The 12708-nt window shown below is 38.1% G+C and overlaps 1 protein-coding gene across 1 annotated transcript in view; it reads right to left on the bottom strand.

The window, feature by feature from the left end:
* The window catches only part of C5 (complement C5), a 77999-nt gene extending 65530 nt beyond the window's left edge, over window positions 1-12469 (bottom strand). Inside the window, exons 1-5 of the mRNA XM_060154474.1 lie at window positions 12405-12469; window positions 9212-9404; window positions 7118-7280; window positions 1932-2002; window positions 377-468 (exon numbers count right to left, since the gene is read on the bottom strand). Of these exons, the coding sequence (XP_060010457.1) occupies window positions 377-468; window positions 1932-2002; window positions 7118-7280; window positions 9212-9404; window positions 12405-12469 (584 nt within the window). The remainder of the gene's footprint in view (window positions 1-376; window positions 469-1931; window positions 2003-7117; window positions 7281-9211; window positions 9405-12404) is intronic.
* Window positions 12470-12708: the final 239 nt, after the last annotated feature.

Below are 12708 nucleotides of genomic sequence, written 5' to 3'. Positions count from 1 at the left end.
TAACTCTCAGAGCTAGGCATGGGATAATACCAGCCTTTTAGACTGATAGTCTATTAGATTCCTTGAAGGGTGGAGGGTTGACGGTTTTGATGGGAAGAAAAAAAAAAGGACTGGGGACTGTTTTTTGCCTCTTCCAAATTTTAATTTCTATACGTAAAGAAGATTGGTAAGAAGTATTGGGAGTGGTTTGTTTGTTTTGCCAGAACCTGAGCCTAGCTTCTAATTAGACTTGAAAAGAGTTTGTATATCCTCATTTCCTTCACACCTACCCTTTGTTAACACTAGGTGGCTCCATTTGACTGGTTATCTACCTCACAACCAAAAGTTCCAGATGTGCTTTTTAGAGAAAACTTTATTAACAAATACTTTAAAATACTTAGGATTAGATGGAATCTTGAAGTCAGGAAAAGAGACAATTCCAGTATAATCATTTTCTTCTACCATGTCAACTTCTGATCCTTCAGGATCCTTTGAATAAAAACAAACAACTTCAAATCACATAAATCACATTTTTAAAATTAACTGATTATATTGTCTTTTTCTTTTTTTTTTTTTTTTTTGCGGTATGCGGGCCTCTCACTGCTGTGGCCTCTCCCGTTGCGGAGCACAGGCTCCGGACGCGCAGGCTCGGCGGCCATGGCTCACGGGCCCAGCCGCTCCACAGCATGTGGGATCTTCCCGGACCGGGGCACGAACCCGTGTCCCCTGCATCGGCAGGGGGACTCTCAACCACTGCGCCACCAGGGAAGCCCGATTATATTGTCTTTGATCTACAGTAATATTTACTAACAAATATCCATGTCTTCAAATTAAATATGAAGGAGGATAATCATTTAAATGTTGTGAAATGCAAATATGGTTAATTTAAGCCACTTCCCTCCCTCTTTTTGGACCCTCTTCCATCTCCTGCCTCACCGGGGGTGGGGAGGGGGGGGGGAGTAAATCAGTGTCCTGGGTATCCTAGTCTCAGTTATCTAGAAGAGATTCAACTCTTTATTGTACAACTAAAGAAAAAAAAGAAGTATGACAAAAACTGATGTTATAATGTATGAAATATGAACTTACATGCTTTACAGATACCTGAATCTAAATTCTGTATGTGTTCATCTGAAGCTTTCCAAAGCAAATATGCTGTAAAATGCATTTATTAGCTAGACATTTTGTAAGTTTGCAGTCTATGTCAATAGTTATCCACCACAATCTTGGAACACTCTGGATGCTTCTCAAGTAATTCATTATAAAATAGTCAGATGTTAAAGTTTGTGAAAGTTTTATGATTTTCGTAAGTTATGAAGGATTCAAGGTTATTCCGATACAATCCTCTTTTTCATTTGTGCTCTGTTAAGGTTTTCGGGTTTTTGGTTATTTGAGTAGGAGGAAAGGTACTGCAACCTATAGTGAAGGACCAATTACTAGTACACCTACTGTTAATAGGTGAGCAGTTATCTCCCCACAAAAATTTGTAGGGTTGTGACACGAACTGGGAAGACCATGGGAGTTTATTTCACATGTGCATATCATCTGTTACATATGTCATGGCTGATGAAAAGCTGATAACAGCTGATCTTTATCTCATGGGTTAGCACTATTTTTCATGTGTTAGTATGTTAGTTACTAAAGCCTAAAGTGCTCAAGTGTATTGTACAAATAAAAAATCTCAGACATAATAGGCATTCAACTAATTCTTAGTGATTGATCAGTGTTCTTCAAGAAATAAATCATGAAGGATATATTTAAATGATTTAGTTCAAAACATAACTTGTTGAGATTTCATTTTCATGAGGTTTTTACATATTGTAGAGGTATAAACCTACAATTTTATACTCACAGAAGGTGTTCAACAACCATTTCCTGAACACTGAATGAGTTAGTATAGTGTGAGGGCAGGATTATGGAACAGAGTATCTCATCCAAATAAATAACATACTTACTATGAAAGTTAAGACAGTTTCTCTTTTGGCTGGCTTCAAGTCATCGTTCAGTGAATAAACTCTAACCTTTACTGTAAGAATAATTGATATCATCAAAAACTTTGCTAAGCACAGTATTTTGATTTTTTACAATAGTCACCCTTAAAAGAGATGAGCTTCATTTTAAAAATTCAATATACAGTCATACATGAAAATCCATATTTAAAAGAAAGGAAAAGTTAGTTTGTAGACATATACATACCAATGATTTTTTTCTTTTAAAGAGAATCCTTTTGGATTCCTTTAAAGAGCTACTTTCTAGTGAATTTAAAGTACAGTTCACTTTATTAAAATATATTTACATACATCTTTTTGGGAATAAATATATAGTACAAAATTAGTTATATCTGTAATTAGTTATATCTGTTTATAAAGAATTTCATAGTAGGGACTTCCCTGGTGGTCCAGCGGATAAGACTCCGCGCTCCCAATGCAGGGGACACGGGTTTGATCCCTGGTCAGGGAACTAAGATCCCACATCCCGCATGCCACACGGCATGGACCAAAAAAAAAAAAAGAATTTCATAGTAGCAAAATAGTGATGTCTACCATATGGTTATATGGGAGTATAATAAATTGTCTCATATTAAAGTTGAAGATTTTAATGGAAAATTAGGTACTTTGTTTCAGACATTATACACTCTTACAACAAGGCCCCAAATTGTCTCTTACTGTTACTAAAGATAGCACTGAATTCTATGGTTTTGTTATATTTATTGAGGCAGATCCTACAATTGTTCTCTCATTGTTAAAAGAATAATGGCAGGGGCTCAATAACAATTAGTTCTCTTCCACTTCTTTCTGTCAGTTAATAGATCCCCACCTTTTAAAAAAAAGCATCTGCTTAGCTTTTAACTCATAGCTGCTTGAGACTTGCTGATCTAGTTCCTTCCAATGACATATTATAATTTCTCTAGGGTTTTACTGATGCTCAAATCATTTCATGGCCAAAACTTTAACCACAAAATAAAATTGAGCTGATGCCATAAACCTTTTAAAGGGTCAGTATTATGCAAAGCTCTACACAAGAAGCCACGTGTTAAGCGCTCTAAAATTTGTTTCCCTATACCATAAGATCAAAGCAAAATGCTCAGTAAATCCCTCCACTCTGCTGTCCCCTCACCCCTGTCTCTCTCCTCGAGTCTTCCCTCCTGCTTTATGAACATACCTGGTCCAGGCCTGAGCATCACTGGGATGCTGCCAGAGGCAGTATGCCACAAAAGTTAAGAGCTCAGGCCCTCGAGTTCAAAACTTGGGTTTCACTCCTGCCTCTGCCACTTTCTAATGTGACCCAGAGCAGGATACCTAATCCCTCTACACCTTAGTTCCTGCATCTGTAAAATAGGACTGCTAGTATCTGCTTCATAGTATGTGAGCCTAAATGAGACAAAGCTTTTGCATAACCCGGCACATTAATAACTGATCAATAAATGTTTATTATTTTTATTTTATACTACTTCTATGGCTACTACTTGTTCACTTTCTAACCCATTTTGTGTTAGGTTAGAAAATTAATCTTGTCTTCATAGCAATGGTGTATCAAAGGTAAGATTAATAATTTTTTTGTACCAAAGATATAGCTTATTAATTTAAAAATGTATATTGAATGCCTTCTATGTGCAGATACTATGCTAGGCACAGAGATATGGTGGTGACAAATCAGACATGGAATTCCTCTAATGGAGTGGAGGAGAGAGGCAAACACAAGATGACACAAAGTAAATGTAAAATTCCAGGGGTAGGAAGTGCTATAAAAGACACTCCTTGGCTTTCTGAGTGTGGAAGAGGGAGCTTTGAAGCAGAGAAGGCTGCCCTTTATGGGATGGCACGTAAGGGTTGAGTAGGAGTTAAGAAGGCAAGGAAGGGGCATGAATGTACCAGGAAGAGGTACACAAGCTTTACTGTGGATAGGAAAATGGTGTGAGAAAGCAACTGAAAAGAGGTCAGCTTGGCTGGTGTCCACCGATGAAGGGGAACATGGTGGGTGATAAGGTTGGAGGGGAAGGCAGGACACAGGCTGTGTGAAATTGAAGGCTTTTGGTCAATACTCTGAAGGCCTTTGTCCTATAAAGGCTTGAAGATTTAAGCCTCTATCCTAAAGATGCTTATAAGAAAAATCCCTCAATGATCTTCAGATTAAATGTGTGCATTGGGACATTAGAGCTATAAACAGCAAGATGTAATCAATTTTTAAAAGAATTACTTCTCAATCATTCTTTTTCTTCTGTGTAAATAAGGCTTTACGCTATTCCACAGATTAAATGATAATGGGAAATACTTTCCTAGTGCTTACTCTGTGGTAGGCAGTGTTTGAAGTATTGACACATATGAATTCACTTAACTCTCACAACAACTCTATGAGGTAAGTTCTATTATTATCTCCATTATACAGATGAGGAAAATGGGGCTCAGAAATATTAACTCACACAGGGTCACAGAGCTAATAAGAGCCCAAGCTGGGATTTGAACCCAACAATTTGGCTCCAGAGTTTGCTTTTAACCACTATACTTCACTACTTCTCAGTAATGAGTCAATATTTATTTATTTATTTTAAAAGATTTATTTACTTTTTAAATTTTATTTATTTATTTTGGCTGCGCTGGGTCTTAGTCGTGGCACCCAGGATCTTTGTTGTGGCATGCGGGATCTTTTAGTTGCAGCAGGCTAACTCTTAGTTGCGGCATGCATGCAGGATCTTGTTCCCTGACCAGGGATCGAACCCCGGCCCCCTGCACTGGGAGCGCAGAGTCTTACCCACTGGACCACCAGGGAAGTCCCAATGAGTCAGTATTTAGAGGAGTGGCTTCCCTGGTGGCGCAGTGGTTAAGAATCCGCCTGCCAATGCAGGAGACACTGGTTCGAGCCCTGGTCCAGGAAGATCCCACATGATGCAGAGCAACTAAGCCTGCAAGCCACAACTACTGAGCCCGTGTGCCACAACTACGTGCCTAGAGCCCATGCTCTGCAATGAGAGCCACCGTGCACCGCAACGAAGAGTAGCCCCCACTTGCCACAACTAGAGAAAGCCTGCACACAGCAATGAAGACCCAACACACCCAAAAATAAATAAATAAATATATTAAAAAAAGAAATTTAGAAGAAAGTTCTCTAATTCTCCTCTATGATTAGAATAGATGAGGATACCACATCTTCTTACACTAAAGTTCTGACAAAGAAATAACATATGAGGCTGTTCTTAATTTTTTTTAAGACTTTTTTGATGTGGACCATTTTTAAAGTCTTCATTGAATCTGTTATAATACCGCTTCTGTTTTATGTTTTGGTCTTTTGGCCACGAGGCATGTGGGATCTTAGCTCCCCGACCAGGGATCAAACCCACATCCCCTGCATTGCAAGGTGGATTCTTAACCACTGTACCACCAGGGAAGTCCCAAGGCTATTCTTAAGGAAAGCCTTGATAGCTAAGAGAGGTCCCAGGCTCTGGGTATCAGACTACTTGTTGGACAAAGATGAGGATGCTAAATAGTAGGTAGTGTCAACAGGACCCAATTAATGAAGCTTCCTCTAACATAGGAGGAACACAAGGGTATGGATATATTTGTTTCTGGGTATGATGTTCAAAAAGGGCCCAAGCTTTATGGGCAGAGACTATCTCCATGTACACCAAGTCATCTTGGAGTCAAGAGAGTACTATTCTGGCTATGATATTCTGTCCAAGCCGAAAGCAACACCCCACCCTCTGTAGGCCTTTCCTTTCTGAGCTGGTCATAACAGGAGCTCCTGCTAAAAAGGTAGTGGTGCAGGCCTGTTCCACCCCATACTATCAACATCAACCAATATGCAGCAGGTATCTACTACCTGAAATGTTTTCAACAAAGCTGGCTGGTCCTGCCTCCCTTCCTCTTTCCTTCACCAATAATGTCATTATTGAAACTCCATAACCTCCCCCTTCCACATACAGTTCTCTCATAATTCCATCTCTGATGTGCTCAAAAGTTAATTCTGGTAACAGGGAGTGATGGAGGAATCGAAGGTTTTGCAGACACATGAACATATGTGGTCAGCATTCACACTTTTCTGTGTTTATTGTTGGTTTCTTAGGAATAAATCCAGTCAATTGTCAATCCCAGAGTTTTGACTGGCTATCCTGCCCTTTCCCCCTCTAACAGATAAACCAAGAATACAAAACAATGTTCTAATAGGAACTTTCTTTAGGCAGATCCCTTTAGAAAATTAATATCCATATATTTCTGTGATTTAGTTTATATTTTGCTGAAACATCTGATTCTTAGGGTTTGATTTGTTTTCTGAATTTGAGGATTAGCTCCAAAGTAATAGACCTTTTTTTATGATCACTGCTTTATAATAAATTATCTTCTCATTGCCAAAATAATATTTGCAGTTACATCTTAAAATTGTTTAATAATAAGACCTAACACTACATTTCACAATTCTTAAATAGTTTTTTTTCTACATGGGAATAACTGATGAGGTAGATAATATAACTGTTAATTTTTGCCATTTCCATATGAATTTAAGATTTATATTTAAAATCAAATTTAAAATTAATTCTGTTTAATTGTTTAACAATTTCTGTATGAATTTAAAATTAAAATGATATTTATAAGTGTAAAAATCACTGGGAATTGAGACTCTTTTGAGCAAGTTGGAAACCTATCTCCACTTAAATTCAAGTTTTAAAAAGCTCTACAGTGATATTGGCCAGTAATTTATTTTTTTGTGGTATCTTTGTCTGGTTTTGGTGTCAGGGTGATGGTGGCCTCATAGAATGAGTTTGGGAGTGTTCACACTACTATATTTAAAATAGATAACCAACAAGGACCTACTGTATAGCACAGGGCCCTCTGCTCAATATTCTGTAATAACCTCAATGGGAAAAGAATTTGAAAAAGAATAGTTATATGTATATGTATAACTGAATCATTTTGCTGTATACTTGAAACTAACACAACATTGTAAATCAACTATACTCCAATATAAAATAAAAATTAAAAATAAATAAATAAAAACTCTTCCCCACATCCAGAGTTCAGTTTAAATAAATGCCATCATCATTTACCCAGCTGTTCAAGCTTGGGGAAAAAAACCCAAAAACCTCTACAGTATAGTGTCAATCCCAATCCCACTCCCCCGCCCCCAGAGAGAGAAGCATTTTATAATATACCTGACTGGTGTGGAGTGTAAACAGGTTTGTCTGTATGAATGAAGAGGAATCCATTGTCATAGGTTATTGGCATTTTTTTTGATTTTGAAAAATGCTTTGATACAACATCCAAATACACATGTGAAACTGGGTCTTGTCCTCCAGACAATTGTTTGGGTTGTATCTGTAAAAGACAATGTTGATGGAAAAGAGTATAATAATTTTAAGGATATAAAACATGTTATTTAAAAAGTAGTATAGGAGCCAAAGTAGTAAATAAATTTTGCCCAAAGCCCTTCAATATCAAATGTCATAATCAACATTTAGCTTTAAGCAATTAAAATTTTTTCGGGGGCTTCCCTGGTGGCGCAGTGGTTGAGAGTCCGCCTGCCTATGCAGGGGGCACGGGTTCGTGCCCGGGTACGGGAAGATCCCACATGCTGCGGAGTGGCTAGGCCAGTGAGCCATGGCCGCTGAGCCTGCGCGTCTGGAGCCTGTGCTCCGCAATGGGAGAGGCCACAACAGTTAGAGGCCCGCATACCACACACAAAAAAAATCTTTTTGGTTCTGTGCTTCCCAAATTTTATATGCATTTAGTAAAAACTACTACTATAGGAGCTCTCTTAAACTTTCACTTCATCAACTTGTTGGATTAGCCCATGTTCTCCATCCCCTCAGTTCAACATCCTGACTGATGTTCAGGACACTTTATATCCTATCTACATCCTTCTGCTTCCACGGGTTGAGCAATGTGCTTTCCAATTTGTCTATGTAATTGTAATGATCCACTTTACACTGCATGATATGCACATTTAATACACAGAAAGTAACAGAAGAAAGAAAAGTGGTTTTTTTGTTTTGTTTTTTTTTTTGCGGTACGCGGGCCTCTCACTGTTGTGGCCTCTCCCGTTGCGGAACACAGGTTCCGGACGCGCAGGCTCAGCGGCCATGCCTCACGGGCCCAGCCACTCCGCGGCATGTGGGATCTTCCCGGACCGGGTCACGAACCCGTGCCCCCTGCATCGGTAGGTGGACTCTCAACCACTGCGCCACCAGGGAAGCCCAGAAAAGTGTTTTTATGAAAACTTCGGCTTTGAAAACATGAGATAAAAGTTAATCACTAAAACAAACCATGTTAAATTAGATATGTGAGAGTACTGTAAAAATTTGGAAAACGGTAAAAATCTATAAAGATTCTGCACTCAGATTGCTTTGCAAGTATCTAAGTTCTTTCTCTACTTTAAGGAAATAGAAACTGTAGAACAAATGATTCGTTAAAGCTGTGACACATTATAAATAAGAATCTCTGCTCCAACCAGTGGACCCAAGAAAAGACCTGGGCACAACATTTAACGATTAGCAAATAAAGATACATTGTAACGTTAAGATAAAGTTAAATGCTTAAGGTATGCATCAATTTTGTGATTTCCCCACCCTAATTTACTTTTCCAATTAGCCATCTGAGTTAGAACTGTTCAACAGAGCTCTGTGTGATAAGGGAGAGCTGTTCAGTATGGTGCCACCAGTTACCTGTGGCTATTTAAGCACTTGAAAGGTGGCTAGTATGAGTGATTAACTGAATTTTTTATTTTAGTTACATTTGATTGATTTAAATTTAAAGGTAACAGTCACATGTGTGTGGCTAATGGCATCAGATAAGAGTGTCTACTTTTGGGAAATGAATTTTATTTCTTAATAAACCTAAAAAGTGGAAGTATTTGTTAAGAGGTTAGAGCATTTACCATCAAGAACATTAATCAAAGAATTCCTACATTTGGTTAGAATTTATTTAGATCAGCGTTTCTCAAACCTGAGTAATACACAGATCCCGTTTAAAGGATAAAATGTTTTGGAGGACTCTCAGTGTTGTCTTTTTATTATTTGCAATATAATAAAAACTATTTTTAGTACAATGTTACTTAAATATGTACAAACCTAAAAGTAAGTATAATATTCTTGTGCTTATGACTCATTAGTGACTGACATCATCTAATAATCACGCAGTGGTAGAGTGGTATAAATGATCAAATCTCTGTGTTATCAATACTCAAACTTGGTACACATTTTACTGAGAATATTCTATATATATAAAGAAACTGAAGGATAAATACATACTGTTAAGAGTGCAGAATTTTGGAATTTATTTACTGTGGATAAAATAACATGGCCTGAAGAATAAGTAAATTTTTTGTCAGGATAACTTTTGATAGAGATTGTTGCATCAAATTCTTCAGTGTATCCATAAACTTGAATTACAATATTTTCAGATGCTCCAACACAGAATACTTTTGGTGCTGAAATGACATACCTGTTGAAATAGGAAAAGAGAAGGAACAGTATATTTATATGACATTTTTTGTTATACTTCTGATTTTTTTTAAATCTCACTTGAGAGATTCAATTTAAAATAGGCACATTTGGGGCCTTCCTTGGTGGTGCAGTGTTTAAGAATCCACCTGCCAGGGCTTCCCTGGTGGTGCAGTGGTTGAGAGTCCGCCTGCCAATGCAGGGGACACGGGTTCGTGCCCCGGTCTGGGAAGATCCCACATGCCGCAGAGCAGCTGGGCCCGTGAGCCATGGCCGCTGAGCCTGCGCGTCCAGAGCCTGTGCTCCGCAACGGGAGAGGCCACAATAGTGAGAGGCCCACATACCGCAAAAAAAAAAAAAAAAAGAATCCGCCTGCCAATGCAGGGGACATGGGTTCCAGCCCTGGTCCGGGAAGATCCCACATGCCGCAGAGCAACAAGGCCCATGCGCCACAGCCACTGAACCTGTGCTCTAGAGCCCGCGAGCCACAACTGCTGAGCCCGCGTGCTGCAACTGCTGAAGCCCATGTGCCTAGAGCCCGTGTTCTGCAACAGGAGAGGCCACCACAATAAGAAGCTCACACGCTACAGCGGGGAGTAGCCCCTGCTCACCACAACTAGAGAAAGTGCACCCGCAGCAACGAAGACCCAATGCAGCCAAAAAATAAAATAAAAATAAATAAAATAGGCACATATTCTCAACTTAAAATGATATTTTTAAATCAACATTTATTTGTGGTTTACGATAATTTCATCTTCTCAATTCCCCATGTGCTTACCCAGGAACAGCAGAAAATGAGGAATGTTCAGCTTTGATGATAATAAGGTACAGTTACTGAAATCTTACTCAGTGTTAGGTACTATTTTAAGACGTATATATATATATATATATATATATATAAACTCACTGTGTTGTGACAACCCCTCTATGAAAAAAGTCTTACTATTACTCCGACTTTACAGAGGAAGAAACTGATAATTGACTTCCCCAAGGTCACATAGCTATTAAATTACAGAATTAGGAATTGAACCCGAGCAGCCCGTTTCCTGAATTAGCACGTTCAATTGCTAGGCTAAACTGAATTTATCAAGAATTTTTGCAAGAGAAATTTAGAAAAAAAAAAGTTATTTTAATTTTGGTATTGTTAGAAGTTTTATATTTTTCAGTTTAGTATTGTTTTACTTTTGATTGTCTATGTGGTGGTGGTGGTGAAATATAAAATAATTCATGCTTCAGGTCCCTAAAAGACAGCTCTGGAACCACTCATTCATACAGACTTTTGTCCTTACTGATACATTAGTAGCTATAAAGTATTTCATACTTTTCTTATTTTCTTTCAATAGTTGTAGAGAATATGGCCACTGAGCTTGCAGAGAGGCACAAATTCTAGTTTGGTCTCTACCTGGAATGTTCTTTCTCCAGATATTTGCGTGGTTTGCTCTGTTACTTCCTTCAAGCTCTGTTTGAGTGTCACCTCCTTAGAGAACCTTCCCCGTCTACACTTTTAAATAGTGCCCCATCATTTCTTTATCTTCTTACTCTCCTTTATTTTTTTCCTTCATGGTACCAATAACTACCTGACCTTATTTATTTACTCATTCACTCATTGGTTCATTCATTGGTTCATCATTTTCTTCTCCCACTTGAATGCAAGCTCTGTATCATCTACTATATCCTCAGTGCCTATCACATAGTAGGTGCTGAAAAAATTTTTTTTGAATCAATCAATTAAATTTATTGATTCCCATGTTGTAAATGGCATACTCCCACTTTTTCAGAGAAAGAGAGAAGATGTTTATTGAGGGCCAGTACAGTGTAGTAGAAAAAATTAAGTATCATGGGACCCAGGTTCTAGTCCTAGTTCTACCACTAATTTGAAGTCATTTAATCCAATTTCTCTGAACTTCAGTCGGCTGTCTTTCAAGAAGGAATAAATGAAAACTAACCAGGAAATGGGGTGATTGTGGCCATGTGAGAAAATCAGATTAGGGTTGGGAGAGTGCTATAAATTTATGACATCCTAAGTATACATTTATATTTATAATATATTTTACATATTTAAAGTATACATTTATAACAAAATGGGAAAAAATTGAAGCGGTAAAGAGGAGTCCTTAATACAAGTCCTACTTCTGTTTCTCTTAGTGGTGTGACCTTTGGCAAGTTACTTTCCCTATCTGGATTTATCCTTACAGGAAATGAGTAGGTTTGATTAGATATTCTCCAGTTACTTATCAGTACTAAAATGTTATTTCTTGATATGATATCAATATTTTAAAGATTTAGTTTAAAATACACATTATTTCAATAATAACACTAAAATTTATAAAGCATTAGCTCATAAATTTGGAAGTAATTATAACCATAGATTTTTCAAACCACAGGCTTAGAATTGAACCCCAAGTAACCCTTGCTTTACTATGTACAGTACACAGAAAACACAAAGAAAACTCTGCACCAGATAGAAACAAGCCAGAAACACCAAGAAAGTTTATTATCTTGAGTTTAGTTTGTGCTGTTTTGAAGAGGAATTTGAATAATCACTTATGTAAATTTTTATAAGTAACAATCCCCTAAAACTGTCATGTTGTTAGCCACTCATCAAATCAAAATGCTACATGACTTTCTTATTCAGAGGTGAGACTATTCACTTAGTGCTCCCAGAAGTAGAAAGTTATTTACAAATTAACACAGTCTGGGGCTTCCCTGGTGGCGCAGTGGTTGAGAGTCCGCCTGCCGATGCAGAGAACACGGGTTCGTGCCCCGGTCCGGGAAGATCCCACGTGCTGCGGAGCGACTGGGCCCGTGAGCCATGGCTGCTAAGCCTGCGTGTCCGGAGCCTGTGCTCCGCAACGGGAGAGGGCACAACAGTGAGAGGCCCACGTACCGCAAAAAAAGCAAACAAACAAAAAACCAAATTAACATAGTCTGTTGAATTTACTTTTTCACTCATCACATTAATAAGATGCATTGAAAAATAAAGATGGGTTGTTTTACTTACGTTTGTTCCTGTCCCCAACTTTTCCCCACGAAGATTAAAAAACAAAGTATGCCCCACAGGCCCATGCTGGAGGTAGCAGTAAACCATGGATATAACGCTCCTGAAGTTACTCTCCTTTTAAATAAACTGAGATTGAAGAACTTGGGTAAATTGGTTTACTGGTTAATTATTAATGTCAAGAAGAGGGACTTCTAAGTAGGAAAAGTAAAATTGGAACTGAAACACCCTTTAATGCCCAGGTATAAAAGTAGGAGTTTTTTTATAGAGTCCTACACCTAGATAATTTATTTTGATGAATACAAAT

Source organism: Lagenorhynchus albirostris, chromosome 7 (assembly GCF_949774975.1).
Source record: "Lagenorhynchus albirostris chromosome 7, mLagAlb1.1, whole genome shotgun sequence".
Classification (NCBI taxonomy): domain Eukaryota; kingdom Metazoa; phylum Chordata; class Mammalia; order Artiodactyla; family Delphinidae; genus Lagenorhynchus; species Lagenorhynchus albirostris.
This window is presented reverse-complemented; position numbering and strand designations above follow the sequence as displayed.